General features: G+C 42.2%; 2 protein-coding genes across 5 annotated transcripts in view; both read right to left on the bottom strand.

Moving 5' to 3' along the window:
* LOC116553896 (glutathione S-transferase omega-2) overlaps window positions 1-1,095 on the bottom strand; it is a 32,399-nt gene extending 31,304 nt beyond the window's left edge. For all 3 annotated transcript variants that reach the window (XM_032281537.1, XM_032281539.1, XM_032281538.1), the window contains exon 1: window positions 905-1,095. The gene's annotated coding sequence lies outside the window, so the exon portion shown is untranslated. The remainder of the gene's footprint in view (window positions 1-904) is intronic.
* Window positions 1,096-2,374: 1,279 nt separating this feature from the next.
* GSTO1 (glutathione S-transferase omega 1) lies at window positions 2,375-17,000 on the bottom strand. Of its 2 annotated transcripts, none has more exons than XM_032281541.1 (6): window positions 16,909-17,000; window positions 15,440-15,548; window positions 10,518-10,740; window positions 6,980-7,078; window positions 3,623-3,729; window positions 2,375-2,578 (listed from the first exon to the last, which is right to left on the bottom strand). In XM_032281541.1, the coding sequence occupies exons 2-6, from the start codon at window positions 15,496-15,498 to the stop codon at window positions 2,425-2,427; spliced, it is 642 nt and encodes a 213-aa protein (XP_032137432.1). In that variant the 5' UTR covers window positions 15,499-15,548; window positions 16,909-17,000; the 3' UTR covers window positions 2,375-2,424. The 2 variants fall into 2 exon arrangements, with proteins under 2 accessions (XP_032137432.1, XP_032137431.1); XM_032281540.1 differs by lacking the exon at window positions 16,909-17,000 and adding an exon at window positions 15,749-16,646.
* Between the last annotated feature and the right edge of the window lie 614 nt (window positions 17,001-17,614).

Genomic DNA, 17,614 nt, shown 5'->3' with positions numbered 1-17,614 from the left:
TTTTAAAATAAATATTTTGTATAATAACATTTGAATAAGGCAAATTGTCAAGATCCTGAAATCAGCAAAAGTAAAATAATTTGTAAAATCAAACACAACACATTGAGTTTGGAAAAAGAACATCAACTCCTGTTAAATCCCAGGAATAATGGTGTGGTCAAAAGGATATTATCCTCTCTGAGATCTGTTGGATAAAAAGAGACCGGAACAATAGCACATGTAAATTAATCTCAAGAACGGTCTTACTATGAGTTCAGGCTAGATTCTAATCTCTTCAACATTTATTGGCTGGGTGACCTTGGGCAAATGACAACTTTCCGATGTTTTTATATGTAACTCGTAGCTAATAGTACCAGCACATTATGTGGTTTGCAAAGGCTTCATTCAGAAACTGGATGAGAAACACTGAATGTTTAGCATGTGTCTGATACGTAGTAGGCGTTCAACATTAGCTATTACTATTTTCATGATTATTTGAATGTAGCAGGGAAGACTTTTCATAGTCTTCACAAAGACAGCACATTCCTGGAAACCAAATTTCCCTGCCTGCCAGTGCATTAAACAGGTAGTGTAACTGTACTCATGGTGTTCCATGCAAGGCTGAGAACTGGTTATCTGGGGTGGTCTCCGCCTGTTTCCAGCCAAATCAGAAAAATAAGAACACCTTAAGTTAAAAGTATGCGGTTTAAAGCCCTGTTCTTCATTCTTAGGTTGCACTTTTTTGGATGTGGAATTCTTTGATGCAGCATTGGCCAAGGTTAAATGGGATTTCCCGTAAAGTGTTAAGCAAAAGTTAAAGTTGGCAATCCTATTGCGGGCCCTGAAATTCGTGTAAACCCCAAGAAACAGAATTGACCTCAAACTCCTCTTCCCTTCAAATACAATGCAGGCCGAACGGACCCACCCGGTGGCGGTGAGAGCTGTCCCGCGAGGGACCTCCGGGAACGCACAAGACCAGACCGGGATTGACGACGGCAGCAGCAAGAAGGCGGGGCCTGTACGAGGCCCGCCCCTTGTACGTGATCCTACCCGCCAACTAGCCGCGGCGCCCGGAGCGTCAGCCAATCCTCAAAGCTTTGGAAATGTTTGCCAAGCAGAGCGGCTGAGCCAATGGGCGGCCGCGTTACAGGCTGCTGGAGATCGGGATTCGCGGGTCCCGCCGGCGCTGGTGGATGGCGAAAGAGGAAGCCCGTAGTGGTTGGCTGTGGGACAGCTGCACCCGGCTCCGCACCGGAGGGGAAATCCGCCGGAAGCCACCGGCGCTTAGCGGCTCCGTAAGGCGCGCGGCTGCAGAGGCGGTCCGCCGCCGCTGGCAGCCGGGGCCTTGGTGGCCGCTGAAGGTAGGCGGCAAGAGGCCTTTGTGAAGTCAAGCGGCTCTTGGTCGCCCTCCGGGTGCGGCCCCCACACCGCCTGCATCACCTGGGGCCGGGGTGCGGGGGCATTTCAAATACAGACTTCGCGGCCAGCCCCAGCCTGATGAATGGGAAATGCAGTGGTGAGCCATAGGTGATTATGCACCCTTAAATGTAAGAATTTGTCATTCGGAGGTTTCTCTCAATGGCGAACTTGATAATAAGTCCGGGCAACCAGACAATTGGGGCGGACCCACAGCCCCGATTCCGATGGTAAGGGCAGTGTGTTGGGTGTGATCTTTCTGCCAGCACATTAAGGCCTCACTTAACCTCTGGACGGACCTTCGTTGCATCATCTGTAGAATGAAATGATGCTCTCGGACCTACCTTCTCGTGGTGGTGATGTGATGATAAAAATGAAATAGTGAGAAACCCAGTGGCCTATGGAAATGTATGGAAGATGGCATTAATATTTCCCAGTGGGAAATATTAATGGGACACCACACCTAAGTGGGACACCACACCTAAGTGCTCAGCATGGGATTTGATAGGAAGGATATGAAGGAGTTAGAGACTGGGAGACCAAATAGGATGCTGCCCAGTCACCCAGCTTTGGGGTAATGTAGGTCCGGTCTTCAGTGGCAAAAGTAGTGAAATTAAGTTGATGATAGAAATCAAAGAAGAAGGAATTGAAAGTTTCTCAACTAAGAAACCAGAAGACAAGAAACGAGAGAGCATCTCTTGAAATCACAACAGGGTAACCAAGTGAAAATTTCCTGTGAGCAGTTAGAAAGTTATATTGAAGTACAGATTTTGCTAGAGATGATAATTTGGGGGTTTTCAGCATGGACTATGATAGAACCCTCAGAGTCATTTTAGCATCCTAACAGGGGAAATGTGTTTCCATTTCTGTTGGGGGGCCTTGAGACCCCCCAGTTAGGCCATTGATGTCAAATCAGTCAGAGAAGATGATCCCATGCAACCTGAGCCCTTGGTAAAATAAAAGCATGTTATTATTCATATTAGTGAAAGAAAACATCAGACATAGCTTTATTGCTGACTCCCGTCCCCTTCAGAGCCCATAGTCACAGGCCTCAGGGCTGTTCTGTAAGTACAGCTCTAGGAAACCTTGCCAGTCCTTCACACTAGTGAGCAGGGCTGAGACTGTGGGATCTTCCTTCATGGCTGCCATCCACAGTTTAAGTTTTGGAGTGTGATCTACACACCTGTGGGAAGAGGAAAAAATGAAAGGCATGAGCTAGGTCAACTAGGATGACATCACAAAGTCTCCCATTTATTACTCTGCAATGTCATTTTTTTCCCTTAAATATTTCATTTAAAATATTTTTAAATACATGTAATCATAAAATATTCAATTTGAAAGACATTGTAAAGGTCCCTTTTTTATACAATTGGAATGAGACTAAAGTGCAGCGACTTGTTCAGTTAATGTGAGAACTTGCTCAAAGAGAGAAAGTGACAACTTAAAATGAGAACAATCAGGAATGTTCTATGTTAATTTTACACCCAGATTATGACCAAAAGTAACCCTGAATAGCTCTAATGTCCAAGAAGTGGGAGTAAGGCAAGGTGGCTGCCAAACTCAAAACCGAATTTGGAAAATAATGTGGAGCGCTTACTGGTAAATGGGAGGTAACACTGGTCATACAGTCCCGCAACAACATCCTTAGTTTACCACCTTATGGATTTTTTTTTTTTTTTTTTGAGAGAGAGTCTTGCTCTGTCACCCAGGCTGGAGTGTAGTGACACAATCTCAGCTCACTGCAGCCTTCGTCTCCCAGGTTCAAGTGATTCTCCTGCCTCAGCTTCCTGAGTAGCTGAGATTACAAGCATTCCCCACCATGCCCAGCTAATTTTTGCATTTTTAGTAGAGGTGGGGTTTTACCACATTGGCCAGACTGGTCTCTAACTCCTGACCTCAGATGATCCCCCCACCTCAGCCTCCCAAAGTACTGGGCTTACAGGCATGAGCCACCACACCCTTCCCCTTATGGATTTTTAATCAGGAAGGAAGGAGTAAATTTTAAAGCACTTTACTACATGTCACAGAAATCCCTTGCCCCCTCCCAGTGATGGAGAATAGTGTAGGTGTATGACATGCCCTGGGTAGTCCAAGACTGTCCTGTCTGCTTGTTCTCATTCTGACCAGTTGTATTAAATATTTTAACGTTTGTTAAATAAAAGAAAGGTCAATACATACTATTCCAACTATCATCCTAAATTATGCACAAAATATTCAAATGTCTTACTCATTTAACTTCATTGCTTCCAGCCGTTCAAACCAGGGCCAGATGAGGTAATCAATCATCGAGATAGAACTGCCACCAAAGAAGGTTGTCTTCTTGTTAGTCAGAACCTGAACATTAAACAGCACAAAAGTATTTCTTATTTGTGCATGTACTAAGACTCACTAGAAATGCTGAAGGGAAATTAAGTAGAGTAGGTGAGAGAAGCAGTTTTTACTCTGGTAACATCCAAGTTGGGTTTTTGTCCATTTGATCCAAAAGCTTAATTAAGCTTTAGAATCTGTTGGTCTGGGATGAGGCAGAACAACAACATAAACTGGAAAATTGAGAAAAATGAAACAAGTCACAGAGTACAAAATATCTGTAATACAAAGGACTGGTATTCAGAATATAGAAAGGATTCCTGGGAATCATTAAGAAAAATGGCAAACAACCCTTTAGAAAAATGAGCAAGACTTGATCTTCACCAAAGATGTCCAAATGGCCAATAATCATTTGAAAAGGTGTTCAACTGCATTAGTCATTAGAGAAATGCAAATTCAAACCAAAATGCAATAACACTATACATCCATGAGAATGGCTAAAATGAACAAAGTTGGCAAGAGTTTGGAACCAGTCGTAGAGGTATAAATTGGTACAACCATGCTTTAAGAGTATGCATACTCTATCACCCAGCAATTCTACTTGGAAATGTAACACATGTTCACCAAAAGATAGGTATGTGAATGTCCCCTGCAGCACTATTTGTAATAGCCCAAATGTGAAAATGTTTACTATCAAGAGTAGAATAGGTAAACTGTAGTATACTATATTTTGGAACACTGTATCAAGAATAGGGAAAAACTACACACAGCATAGATGAACTTCACAAATCTAATGCTGCATGAAAGCAGGCAGACCCAAAAGATGAATATTATATGAGTCCATTTGTATAAAGTACAAAAAAGCCCAAACCAATATTTTGATAGCTGATGAGGGTGCTGGTTCCATGACTGTATTCACTTTGTGAAAATGTGTTATGTTCTTATGCTTTGGGCACTTCTCTACATTAAAAATTGCAAAATATTAATTTTTCAATATAAATGCACAGTCTCCAGCTTATGTTGGTTCAACTTAAATTTTTTCAACTTTATGATGGTACAAAAGCAATAAGCATTCAGTAGAAACTGTATTTTGAACTTTGAATTTTGCTTTTTTCCTGGGCTATGCTTTGCAGTATGATACTCTTTGTTTTTTTTTGAGACAGAGTCTTGCTCTGTTGCCAGGCGCCAGGCTGCAGTGCAGTGGTGCTATCTCGGCTCACTGCAACCTCAGCTTCCCGGGTTCAAGCAGTTCTCCTGCCTCAGCCTCCCAAGTAGCTGGGACTACAGGGGCACGCCACCATGCCCAGCTAATTTTTGTATTTTTAGTAGAGACAGGGTTTCACCATATTGGCTAGGATGGTCTCGATCTCTTGACCTCGTGATCCGCCTGCCTTGGCCTCCCAAAGTGTTGGGATTACAGGCGTGAGCCACTGCACCCGGCTGCAGTATGATACTCTTGATGCTGGGCAGCCACACCATCAGGAGAGTAAACAACCAATACCCTCATGTGTACTGTGTTGCCAGCATTTTTTGGATACAGGTATTAAATAAATTATATGAGATATTCAACACACTATAAATAGGTTTTATGTTTGACAGTTTTGCCTAATTGCAGGCTAATGGAAGTTTTCTGAGCACATCTAAAGCAGGCTAGGCTAAGCTATGATGCTCTGTAGGTTGGGTTTATTAAATGCATTTTCTACTTAGGATATTTTCAACTTAATGATGGGTTTATTGGATGTAACTCCATTGTAAGTGCAGAAGTATTTGTACTTAAAATATACTGGAAATAGATTGAATTAACTGCTAAACAGATGGCAATCATTTGAAAACCCAACAAATTGTATGTTTGAAATTTTTAAGAAGGCGAATTTGTTAAAGGGTTTGCCAAAGGGGACAATTGAGAATATTATCTGGCGGTTTAAACCAACACCAAACTAATTTGCCCTTTCTAAATAACCTCCATAGTTTTTCTCAATGCATAATATGCATTTTATATTGCTTATGTCTACCTCTTGTGTTCTGTGTACAACTAAACTAATTATCTGAAGAATATGGACTGCATCTTACTTTCCAGCTCCTACACTGTTCAGCAGAAAGGTATGTAAAACCAAAAAACCAATTACCATTAAATAAATCAAACTAGTAATGAAAAATCTACCCCTGTTAAAGATACCAGGCTCAAATGTTTTATAGAAACTGCTAGTCCCTAACAAATGGTTTCAGAGACTAGAAAAACAGGTTAGTTACCCAACTCATCTTATGAAGTTAGAATATCCTTGGTACCAAAACCCAATAATGATACTGTAAGAATAGAAAATTACAGGCTAATCTCATTTATGAACATACATACAAAAATCATTTAACTATTAGCTAATCGTACAGTACATATAAAAATCCATAGAGAAAAAGTAGATTTTATCTTAGGAATGCTAGGATGGCTAAACATTAAAAAAAATTTGTCAATAGCACCATATTCACCAGATTAAGAGGAAAAAAATTCTATGTACATTTCAATAGATGTAACAGATGCAGAAAAAGCATTCAATGAAAGTCAACATTTAAAAAATTAGCAAACTAGTAATAGAAGAGAACTTTAGAATGAAAAAAAGGTTTCTGAAAAACCTACAGCAAATGTCATACTTACTGATAAAATGTTAAAATGCATTCCCATAAAAGACAGGAACTATGTCTCTGTCAGTAAAAACTTTAGGCTTGGCATGAATGAAATGTCTCAAGGCCAAAAGGCAGACTCCAAGGCCCAAATGTCAGCTTTCCCCAGAAAGAGGTAAAATGCATCTGGGTTTCCCCCAAGTGTCTGTACTGTTCTTTGCAAACTTTTTCTTGTAGGAAATATTTAGTATATAATACTAAGTTGAAAAACAGGGCGCAGAATGATATCTATGCTCTGATTAGAGCTACATTAATTTTTTAAAAAAATATATGGACGAGGACTGCAAACAAGCATGGAAAACTGGATGCATGAAAACTTGTGGAAACGTGGGTACAATTTTCTTTTTCCGTTATTTTAATGTTAACACAGCAAAATATTTTAAAAGCAAGCCCATGACTAAGTATTTTTAGGTGTTTTGATTTATATCTTAAGCAGAACAGCTTTCTGCTTTATAACAGCAGTCTGTTGTAAACAAAAATCTTTATGGGAATTTTTCTAATTGCCACAAAGTGACTTGGGAAGTGGGAGTATGCAGAAAAGAATAGGAGGAAAAGGAGGGTAGATATAGTCATCGTTTACTCTGATGATAGGAGAACAGATTACCTCCTCTAGCTTGCTAAATTCTTTACGAAATTCTTCTTTTAGGCCAGCACAGTCTTCCTTATTTTGGCTTCTAATAAAGCTTCCTACCAAGGATGGCACCTAGACAGAGAATAATTTCTTAGTTAATCAGTTTACATCTAACTATATTGGCCCCCTCACATACAAACATGATAGAACCCTCATGGTCCTGGTATCAAGGTGTTCTAGAAACATCAAGGGTGTACCAAGTTCCTGTGCTCACAGTGGTAATGGACTGGTCTTAGGAACAGTTTTGTGGCCTAAGATGCTGGGTTGGCAGGATTTTATAAATTATAAATAACAGAACCTACTTTGGCACATTTAAGAGACACTCTTTTTTTTTTTTTTTTTTTTTGAAACAGTCTTGCTCTGTCATCCAGGCTCAATCTAAGCTGACTGCAACCTCCACTGCTCGGGCTCAAGTGATTCTCCTGTCTCCGCCTCCTTAGTAGCTGGGACTACGGGCATGCGCCACCAAACCCAGCTAATTTTTATATTTTTAGTAGAGATGGGGTTTCACTATATTGGCCAGGCTGGTTTCGAACCCCTGACTTCAAGTGATCCTTCTGCCTCAGCCTCCCAAATTCCTGGGATTACAGGCATGAGCCACCACACTCGGCCAACACAACTTTCTTTAAAGGAGATTGAGTGGCGCATAGAATTATTGGGAGGTTGAGCAAACAGGCTTGGAATTAAGACAGAACATCCCCAAATCATGCTGAGAATTGGCCTACTGGGAAGTGCCCACTGCTGCCAGTGCAGCTGAGCAGTAGAGGCTTCCAGTTTGTGTGGCTGCCAGAAAATGGAGTCTGAAGTAACTGCCATTTCTACTCTGGAATTTTATCTTGTAACCAACACTGCCAAAACCCAGAAGCACTGTCACCACTCTCACCTGCAGAACCAGTGGAGAGCTGAGTATCTTAAACAGATATCCCACCAAGCCTGTTTCTTCACCTTGCTCGTTTCTGAATTGAACTCCATGGTGTATGTGTGACAGGAAGAGCTGAGGTCACAAAACTTGGCCCCAACTGCAAAGAGCTAGGGAAGATAATTTTTCTGATTTCTATAATGGGGAAGACACCAGGGGACTGTTAAAAGGGACTGGCTACCTAAAGAACTGACGGGTGTAGCAGCAGATGCTTTAATGCTCATGATGGTATTTATATGTTTTAATACATCGGTCTTTGGTGTCATTTCATTGCAAGACACGGAAGTCCACTCATCCTAGTTTAAGTAAACAGACACTTGTAAAAATACAGAATCCTGTGAATTCCCATCCACATCAGTTCTGCCTGCCTTCACTGGGACTGAAGGCTTTCAGGCAGCTCTTTTGTTCACATTTCCATCTGGGCCTACCTGGTCTTTCATTTGGTTTTCCCTAAATTTCTGTTCCATATTACTTTCCATACTTCAGTCCCTTTGCAATGCTTTGAATTTTTGCTCTTCTAAAAATTTATTTCTTAAGTGGCTTTGATTTTTCCAGCCTCTAATGTATGTCTTTACTGTCCTAACCTATACTGTCTTAGTCTCTATGTCTCATTTCCAAGTTCCCAGGAAAGGAGATGACTGGTCCAGGTGTAGGGGTGGGGTATATTTCTGTTCTGATGGGCTGTGGCCAGGAGAGCAAAGTCGTGTGTACATAAGGCCACTGCTCCTTTAAAAGTGAGCAGGGAAGTAAAGGTGGGTATCTTCAGCATTACTTTTAAAGCTCAGTTTCTTTCTAGATAGCACAATGAATCTCTTGTGACTGCTTTTTAAAGTAGTAGTTTTATGCATGAAAGTAAAGCTTCATGCCTAAAAGCTTTACTTTCAAAGCTTATTTTCTCTGACGTGTCTGACAAGTCCTTTCAAATCCAGTTCCCGTTTACCTCTCCAAAGTTATCCCTTTTCTGCCTTCTCCTGACACTTTATATTCCAGCCATACTAAAAACAGTTTTCCAGACCTGGCACCAGGCTAAAGGGATCTTTCTTAAAGAACCACTCAGGCTTACTTTTTTGGTTGATACTGATGACTTTGTGTCTTGAAGCTTCATGCCTTTAACTTTACGTTTTTACGTTGTAAAACTCTCCAACATCTTTCTTGAAAACGTCATGTTCCCTTTACATTATCTTTGGCAGCAGCCACCTCTACTCTTCTTTCACCCTCATCTTTTTTTTTTTTTGAGACGGAGTTTCACTCATGTTACCCAGGCTGGAGTGCAATGGCGCCATCTCGGCTCACTGCAACCTCTGCCTCCTGGGTTCAGGCAATTCTCCTGCCTCAGCCTCCTGAGTAGCTGGGATTACAGGCACGCACCACCATGCCCAGCTAATTTTTTGTATTTTTGGTAGAGACGGGGTTTCACCATGTTGACCAGGATGGTCTCGATCTCTTGACCTCGTGATCCACCCGCCTCGGCCTCCCAAAGTGCTGGGATTACAGGCTTGAGCCACCGCGCCCAGCCCTCACCCTCATCTTACTAGGCAGGTGACTCACTCTTCCTTTCTCATTGGCTTCCCTTTATAATGTATTTTAAAACAGAATGTTCTCCCTGTAACTCTCTCTTAGGGTATTTCTTTAACTATATCTTTCTCTAAAGCTAGTTCTTTATACACTGATCATACTGACCATTGTCACCAAGATGACAATATTATAGGCATATAACCAGACATGCTATTTTTGGTGTCTAAATACACATCTGTTAGTCATCTCTTTGTTAATACTAATTGTTTAATCCATAACATTGAAGCTAATTAAGGTACAAACAGTTCTACAGGAATGTCATTTATTCAGTCATCTGAGTTATTGCCAACACGAAGTAGATGCTCACTGCTAGACGCTGTGGCTATAAGGACAAGAACTAAGTAACTGCCGTGTGTCATACTCCACTCTAGGTGTTTTATATTAACTGATTTTTATCTTATGAGGTGGAAACAATTACTATATCCATTTTGTCAATGATGAACTGAGGAATAGAGAGGCAAAGTATTAAGTAACTGGCTCAGAGTCACAAGAGTAGCAGAGCCAGTTACAAAACTAGGCAATGAACCAACAATGATCAAAACACAGCCCTCACCCTCAAAGAACTCACAGCCCAGTGCAGTACAGAGGCAAGAAGGCAGGCAAAAGTTCATACGGATGGGAACTCAGAAGCTAGAGCACTAACCAGCCTGGACAAGCTCCTGAAAGGCAGCAGTGTCCGAGCAGATACTTGAAAAATAACATGGAGATAACCAAGCACAGTGAGAAGAGGGAAGAATCTTACAGCAAGAGTTGAGAGAGAAAGGGGTAAATTTGGGAATTCTGAAAAAAAGTTTAGTGTGGCTGGAATATATAAAGTGTCAGGAGACGAGTGAAAAGGGATCACTTTGGAGGTAAACAGGAACTGGATTGTGAAAGGACTTGAAGGACATGTCAGAGCTGACAAGCATATTCCTTTTTGTTTTTCTCTCCCAAATCACTGAATCATAAATGACAGCATTGATTTAGCTTTAAAAAACAGGTTTTTCAAATAGGAGCTGAAATTTCTTATGCACAAACCTTAGAAAACAACTCGAAGACCATCTTCTGGCAAGCTTTCTCATAGGGATCATCAGGAAACAGCTTCTTCCCTGGGTATGCTTCATCCAGGTACTCACAAGTGATGGCAGACTCGTAGATCAGCTGACCCTGACTGTTTTCCAAAACTGGCACCAGACCAAAGGGATTTTTCTTAAAGAACCACTCAGGCTTATTTTTCAGGTTGATATTGATGACTTCATGCCTGAAAGACACACAGGAGACTGAAGAGAAGGAAACAACTTTTGTGCTTTTGGATAAATCCTCACTGGCTTTGCTATGCACTTAGCTGATTAGACCCCAAATTTAGGAGTCTGCCTAGATTCCTTCCATTCTAGTTTTTGATTTTATGAATTTGATTACTTTTGATACACCTTATAAGTACAATCATGCAGTAATTGTCTTTCTGTGCCTGGCTTATTATACTTAGCATAATGTCCTAGTTAGCAAGGTCCATCCATATTGTCACGTATTACAGAATTCCTTCCTTTTTAGGTGGAATAGCATTACCACATTTTCTTTATCCATTCATCTGTTGATGGACATTAACATTATGCTGTCATGAACAGTGCTGCAGTGCACATGAGTGCTAGTATCTCTTTGAGAACATGATTTCAATTACTTTGGATATATACCCAGTAGTGAGATTACTGAATCATATGGTAGTTCTTTTTTTAATTTTTTGAAGAACATCTATATTGTTTTCCATGGCAGCTGTACCATTTTACATTCCCACCAACAGTGTGCAAGGGTTCTGATTTCTACACATCCTTGCTAACACTTTTTGTTTTTTTGAATTATAGTCATCTTGACAAGTGTGAGGTTATTATGTGACTTTGATTTGCATTTTCATGATGATTAGTGATAAGCACTTTTTCATATATCTGCTGCCCATTTTCATGTCCTCTTTGAAGAAATGTCTATTTTTTTAATTTAAAATTTTTTTTGACATTCTGTCTCCCAGGCTGGAGTGCAGTGGCTTGATCACAGCTCATTGCAGCCTCAACCTCCTGTGCTCAAGTGATCCTGCTACCTACCAACTAGTTGGGACCACAGACATGTGCCACCATGCCCAGCTAATTTTTTTGTAAAGACAGGATTCTGCCATGTTGCCAAGACTGGTCTTGAACTCTGGGGCTCAAGTGATCTGCCTGCCTCAGCCTCCTATAGTGCTGGGTTATAGGCATGAGCTACCATGTCCAGCCTGAGAAATGTCTATTTAAGATCTTAGCCCATGTTAAAATCAGAGTTTTTTTTCTGTTGTTGAGTTGTAAAGATTCCTTATGTATTTTGGAGATTAACCCCTTACCAGATATGTGTTTGCAAGTACTTTTTCCTATTCCATAGGTTGCTTTTGCTCTGTTAAACATTTCTTTTGTTGTATGGAAGCTTTTTGTTTGATGTTGTGTTTCTTTTTGGTTTTGTTGCCTGGGCTTTGGTGTCATGTCCAGGAAATCATCGCCAAGGTCAATGTCATAAAGATTTTTCCCTATGTTTTCTTCTACACATTGGCCTTTTTTATATTCCTTGAATTTGCCAATGTGTTTCCACCTTAGAGTTTTTGCACTTGATGGTCCTCTGCCTCCTCTGCCTGTCTTTTCCCAGGTCTTTCCAGGTCAAACACATCTCCAGGCCCTCCCTGACCACAGCTCTGAAGTTGTGGAGCAGCTTCTATTACATGATTATCATGTTCTACTTTTCTTCATTGAACTGATAATATGTATCGAAATTACTTTGCTCACTTATTTACAAGTTTACTATGTTATCTTCCTAGAATGTAAGCTCCACAAAAGGTGGGATCTTGTGTATCCGTTCATAGTAATAAACAAACATGTAAATGAGCAAAATGCTAAATAGATATAAATGCTATGAAGAAAATAAAAAGTCTCAGACAAGGACTCAGTAAATATTTTTGTATTGAAATATTTCATATGAATAATGAATAAATCTGTGCAAATGCTTTAAAATTGTCAATAAGACACTCCATTTATGGCCAAGAGGTATCTTAGTTATAAATCATACAAGGCAACTAATTGAATTGTGTCCACTACCCACTATATGAGAACCAACATAAAATTCAGGGTTTGTTTTTTTTTTTGCTAATTGGAGTAAAAAGTTTCTTGTTTTCTATGAGGATATTAAGGAATCCTTAAAATCCACCCACAAGGCCAGGCGGGGTAGCTCACACCTGTAATCGCAGCACTTTGGGAGGCTGCAGTGAGTGGACTACTTGAACCCAGGGGTTAAAGGCCAGCCTGGGCAACATGATGAAACCCTATCTCTACAAAAAATACAAAAATTAGCCAGGTGTGATGGCACATGCCTGTAGTCCCTGCTACTCAGGATGCTGAGGTGGGAGGATCACTTGAGCCCAGGAGGCAGAAGTTGCAGTGAGCCATGATTGCACCACTACACTCCAGCCTGGGTGACAGAGTTGAGACCCTGTCTCGGGGAAAAAAAAAAAATCCATACACAAAATAAGCTTTCAGATTAAAGCTCCATGGACTGATATATATTTTTTTTAATGTTGTCTAAGTAAATGACACAAAGTAAACCAAAAGGAAGAAAACAGATGGAATCCAGGCTATGGTCAGATTGTATTTAGGTCTATCTTGGATGTTGCCTGAGACTATAGAGGAACTAAGAGAAAGGAGCCAGGTCCATATGACCATCAAGGCTGAATAAATGTTCAACAAAACAGATTACTAAAAAATAATAGACACTAATACCATTTGTTTTCTATTTTCCCACCCACAGCTGTAGCTAGATGGGGAAAATGCCTATTTAAGATCTTAGCCCATGTTCTTAGGTGGGCTAGTATCTTAAATAGACATTTAAGGATCTAAATATCCTTTGAGGATTTAAATACATATTCCCCATGGAAACAAAGGAACATCTAGTTTGAACATGAGCCCAGATGTGTGTGTAATTTAAAAGGTTCATGTGCTGACAGAACGAACACTGAACACTTAGGTACCAGTCACTGCAAACAAAAAAAAAAATTCTTTGGCTCCTTGCCCAAGAATTATCAACATTTTTGAACATTTATACTATGAAAACAAAAGGCAGATCCTGGGCTTTTGTAATTTAAAAAAAAAAAAAGTAGCTCAGAACACACATGCATTTTGGTAACCTAGCATTGTGAGCCAACAAGTCCATACATCTGCCACAGCAAGTTGGAAGATGAATCTTTTAGAGAAAACCGTGCTTTGTTAAGTCATGTCATGTGGTTAGAATCCAGTACTTTACCAATAAAAGCCTCCTGGGGCGCAAGCTTAAAACTAGCCTATTAATGTAGTAGACCTTTGTTGTTTGCACTGTCTGGAAGCTGTTACCACCTTCTTCCTCCCCTCTACCCCTACACTCTTATGGTAAGATAATTTCAGTGTTCCTTTGGAAAACTGTCCCAGTAAGTAAGGTAGGGTTGTTTTCAAACTAGACGTCCAGGGTGAAGCACATAACCCAGGACTTTGTGCCCCTGAATCCGGCTGTGTCCTGCTCCTGGAGTTCTTCAATTTAATGAGTACCAAAAAATATCTTTTTTCAATTTCGGTTAAATTATATTTCTCAGGCCGGGCGCGGTGGCTCAAGCCTGTAATCCCAGCACTGTGGGAGGCCGAGGCGGGTGGATCACGAGGTCAAGAGATGGAGACCATCCTGGTCAACATGGTGAAACCCCGTCTCTACTAAAAATACTAAAAATTAGCTGGGCATGGTGGTGCACGCCTGTAATCCCAGCTACTCTGGAGGCTGAGGCAGGAGAATTGCCTGAACCCGGAAGGCGGAGGTTGCGGTGAGCCGAGATCGCGCCATTGCACTCCAGCCTGGGTAACAAGAGCGTAACTCCGTCTCAAAAAAAAAAAAAAAAAAATTATATTTCTCTTAGTCTAATAAAAGTTCTATTACAGCAAATATGACAATGTTTTTGATAAACATTACTAAATAGTAAGTATTCTGCTATATGTTCAGAATCATAATCTCATCCAAATGAGATGCATTTCTTGGTGAAGTAATGACTAATCCCCTTCAAAATGTTTTTTTAAAATGCATTTTACCTTTCTTTTAGGGAAGATAATTGCCTACCCCTAAGGATTCTCCCCTTAGAAGACAAAATTAGTTCACAAACAGTAAGCACACAGAAAATTCCTTAAGAATGGAGGTTTTGTTTTAAACTTCCACAGCGCCTTCCAGCCTTCCACATCACAGGTAAATAAATGTCTTATCAATAGACATCCAAAGGTCATGGGAAGGGGAGTGGTTCCAATGGATATTTGGTGTCCCAGAAAAGCCAAGTGACTATTGCACATGTCCTGTGGATAGCGCATAAGTCAAAACTATGGTAGTTTCAAAACTGAGGCTCTGCAGAAGGATGAACTGTATACACTTTCCTCTGTTTGATTCAACCAACAGCTCAATCCACAGGAACATGTGCAGTAAACTAAGCACTACCCTGGAGGAGGGTCACGGTCTGAACTCTGCTGTACTGAGGTAAATTACTATTCTGGGAGCGTACAATACATTCAGAATAACAATTAACAGTTAAGCTGGAATAAGAATGGAGAATCACAGTGGGACCAAAGCGAAAGGACTCTGGACTAGGAATTCAGGACCTACCAAAGCTGAAAGAGCTGCCTGGCAAATCACTAACATCACTGGAGCCTCAGTTTTTCTAATCCATTAACTGGTTGGTTAATCTAAATGAGGTGTCCTAGACCGCTAGAATCTGTGGCATATTTTTCCTACGGGAGGGTCTATAACTTGCTGTCTCCCAAAGGGCCGAGAAGAGTTTAATTAAAGGACGCTGGCGGGAGGGGGCGTCGAAGGGGGCTGAGACTCCACCCCACCCCGCGGCCTGCAGCAAGCTCCCGGACGGCCCCGGGAGCGTCCCCCGCCTGGGTGCCCACCTGATTCCCTTGGCCTTCAGGACCAGACGCGTCCTCTCAGCGAACGGGCAGAACCTCATGCTGTAGACGCGGATCAGGCCCTCTGGGACTGGCCCTGGGGGCGCGCTTCCTGCCGGGGAGAAGCGAAGGCGATTAGGGCCCAGGGAGGTGTCGAGACCCCCCGTATCCCGCCGCCCCCGCATCGCACTGCAGCTCCGGCCCGTTCGCCGCTGGTGGGAAGCTCCCGGGCGGCTGGCCTCCCGGAGGAGCCTTGAACATGCCGCCGGGGGTCGCCGAGATCACCCCTTCCTCGCGGCGGGCAGGCCTCACCCTTCCCCAGGCTCCTGGCTGACTCCCCGGACATCGTGGCGCAGCGCGGAGCGAGCTCCTCTAGGGTTTGCAGGCGATTCGGGAAGTAGGTCGCCTGTCCTTCCCGCCCTCCTTCCCTAGCTCAAAAGTGCCTTCCCCCGGCGGCAGCCAGCTCCACCCTGTCTGCCTTCCCGGCTTTAGGGTATAGCCCTTAAAACATCTTGAGGGGCTGTTGCGTTAAAGCGTGTCTCTGGCCAAGAGATGGCGCCACGGGGAAATGCACAAAAGTTCTAAATGCTCGGAGCCAAGCCTCCGCCCCCGAACGAAGGGGTCTCCAGTCCGCCCTCCACGAGGGTTCACGTCTGACCCTGGCCCTGACCTCCCTCCCGTGGCACTGACCTCTAAGCACCACCCTCTTGGTCCCAAGGCTTCAAAACTTCAGAACCTGTGGCTCGAGCTCATGGCTCACTCCCCGGTCCAGAGCGTTCTCTCCCAAGGCTCCTGTTCAGCTTGTGAAGGGAAAATTAAAATCTCTGGACTCCAAACTCACTATGCCAAAGGGAAGAGTCAAGCTTGGAAACTGAGTCAGGCAACAAACACTGCCTCCCATTTGTTCCTAAATAGATAGCTACAAAGAAAAAAGGCCACACAACTCCCCAACGGGCTTCCTTACAAGGAAATTCCTAGTGGGCCCCCAGGATCTTTATTCTAAAACAGATCAGTTGAATTTCACCCTGGCAATGTAAATTAACAGCTTATCTTCACAAGCACGGGACAAAGACAGGCCCAGGAGTCGTGCCTCCTCTTGCTAGAGAAAAAGGCATATTTGACTGCTTTGTCTACCCTATATTTAATCCTGTAAAAATGCAGATTCACCAAGCACTAGACGAATGCATAACTGACTCTTCCTCCACATCCTCCTTTCCATGTCACATGTGCATTCAATGAATGCTGATCAAAAGCCCCAAAGAATGCAACTACCTGCCCCTTTTATCTACCTTCCCTTTTTTCTTTCTTTCCACTGTCCCCTACTGCCTGCTCTTTCCCCTTTAAATATTGAAGTCCTCAAGCCCTCTTTGGAAAGAGCACAGATCACAGATGTCCCTGTGATTTTGTGTTCCTTTTTCTCAAATGTGTCCTCAACCCTGGCAAAATAAACCTCTAAAATGATTGAGACTCACCTTGGTCATTTCCTTTGATTTACAAGCTTGGCTATGTATGGCTCGCTGCAGGTTTGCCCAGCCACCTGGACAGGTTTTTCCCTTTTTGTCAGTACTAGCTTAACATGACTACTGGGAGGGCCTCTATCCCTACTGCCACCTGTAGGATACATCCCTTTTCATTTTAGCCTGTAGGAGACAGCACAAACCTGGGTATTATTAACCTCAGAATAATGGTGCTGCTTTCAAAAATCTCCCACTTACTAAACTTTTGGGTTTTGAAGCCCTGGTAATGTAACTGAGTACTCTCACTTTTCTAAGAGATAGAGAATGAGTTATTTTTTAAATTATTTGTTTCTCCTGTCTTTTCTCTTTCCTTCTTTCTCCCTGTTCCCCACTTCCTACTTAGCTTTTTAGAAATGCAATTATCTTTTACCTTCCCTTCACCAGACACTCCCTACAGGGCAAGCTTATCTAACTGGGTGCTTACTTAAAAGCTCCAGAGCAGAACTCTGGCCCATCAGGAGATTGCCTTGAGAGATAACAGTCAATATACATCAAAAAGTATGTCCAGACAAGGCTACTTTACAAAGGACTTCTGCCCTTGATGGCACCATCCAGTAGATAAAGCACCAAAGCGAGTCCAGTGAACCTCGAACCCCCGCCCACACGCTCCCTCCCCAGCATGCAGTTCATACCAAGTCCTCCCTTTAAAAGCCCCTGTTTT

This window comes from Sapajus apella, unplaced genomic scaffold, assembly GCF_009761245.1.
Source record: "Sapajus apella isolate SASKATOON/1434 unplaced genomic scaffold, GSC_monkey_1.0 scaffold13, whole genome shotgun sequence".
NCBI classification, from domain to species: domain Eukaryota; kingdom Metazoa; phylum Chordata; class Mammalia; order Primates; family Cebidae; genus Sapajus; species Sapajus apella.
The sequence above is the reverse complement of the archived record's forward strand: the minus strand, read 5'-3'. Positions and strand labels throughout refer to the sequence as shown.

Excerpts from the sequence above, each read along its gene's own strand:
- GSTO1 (XM_032281540.1), bottom strand. The coding sequence starts at position 15,782 with ATGTCCGGGGAGTCAGCCAGGAGCCTGGGGAAGG. Across the intron at positions 7,079-10,517 it reads TCTTCGAGTTGTTTTCTAAG|GTGCCATCCTTGGTAGGAAG; the intron begins GTTTGTGCATAA and ends TTCTCTGTCTAG. Across the intron at positions 3,730-6,979 it reads AATTTAGCAAGCTAGAGGAG|GTTCTGACTAACAAGAAGAC; the intron begins GTAATCTGTTCT and ends TTTAATGTTCAG.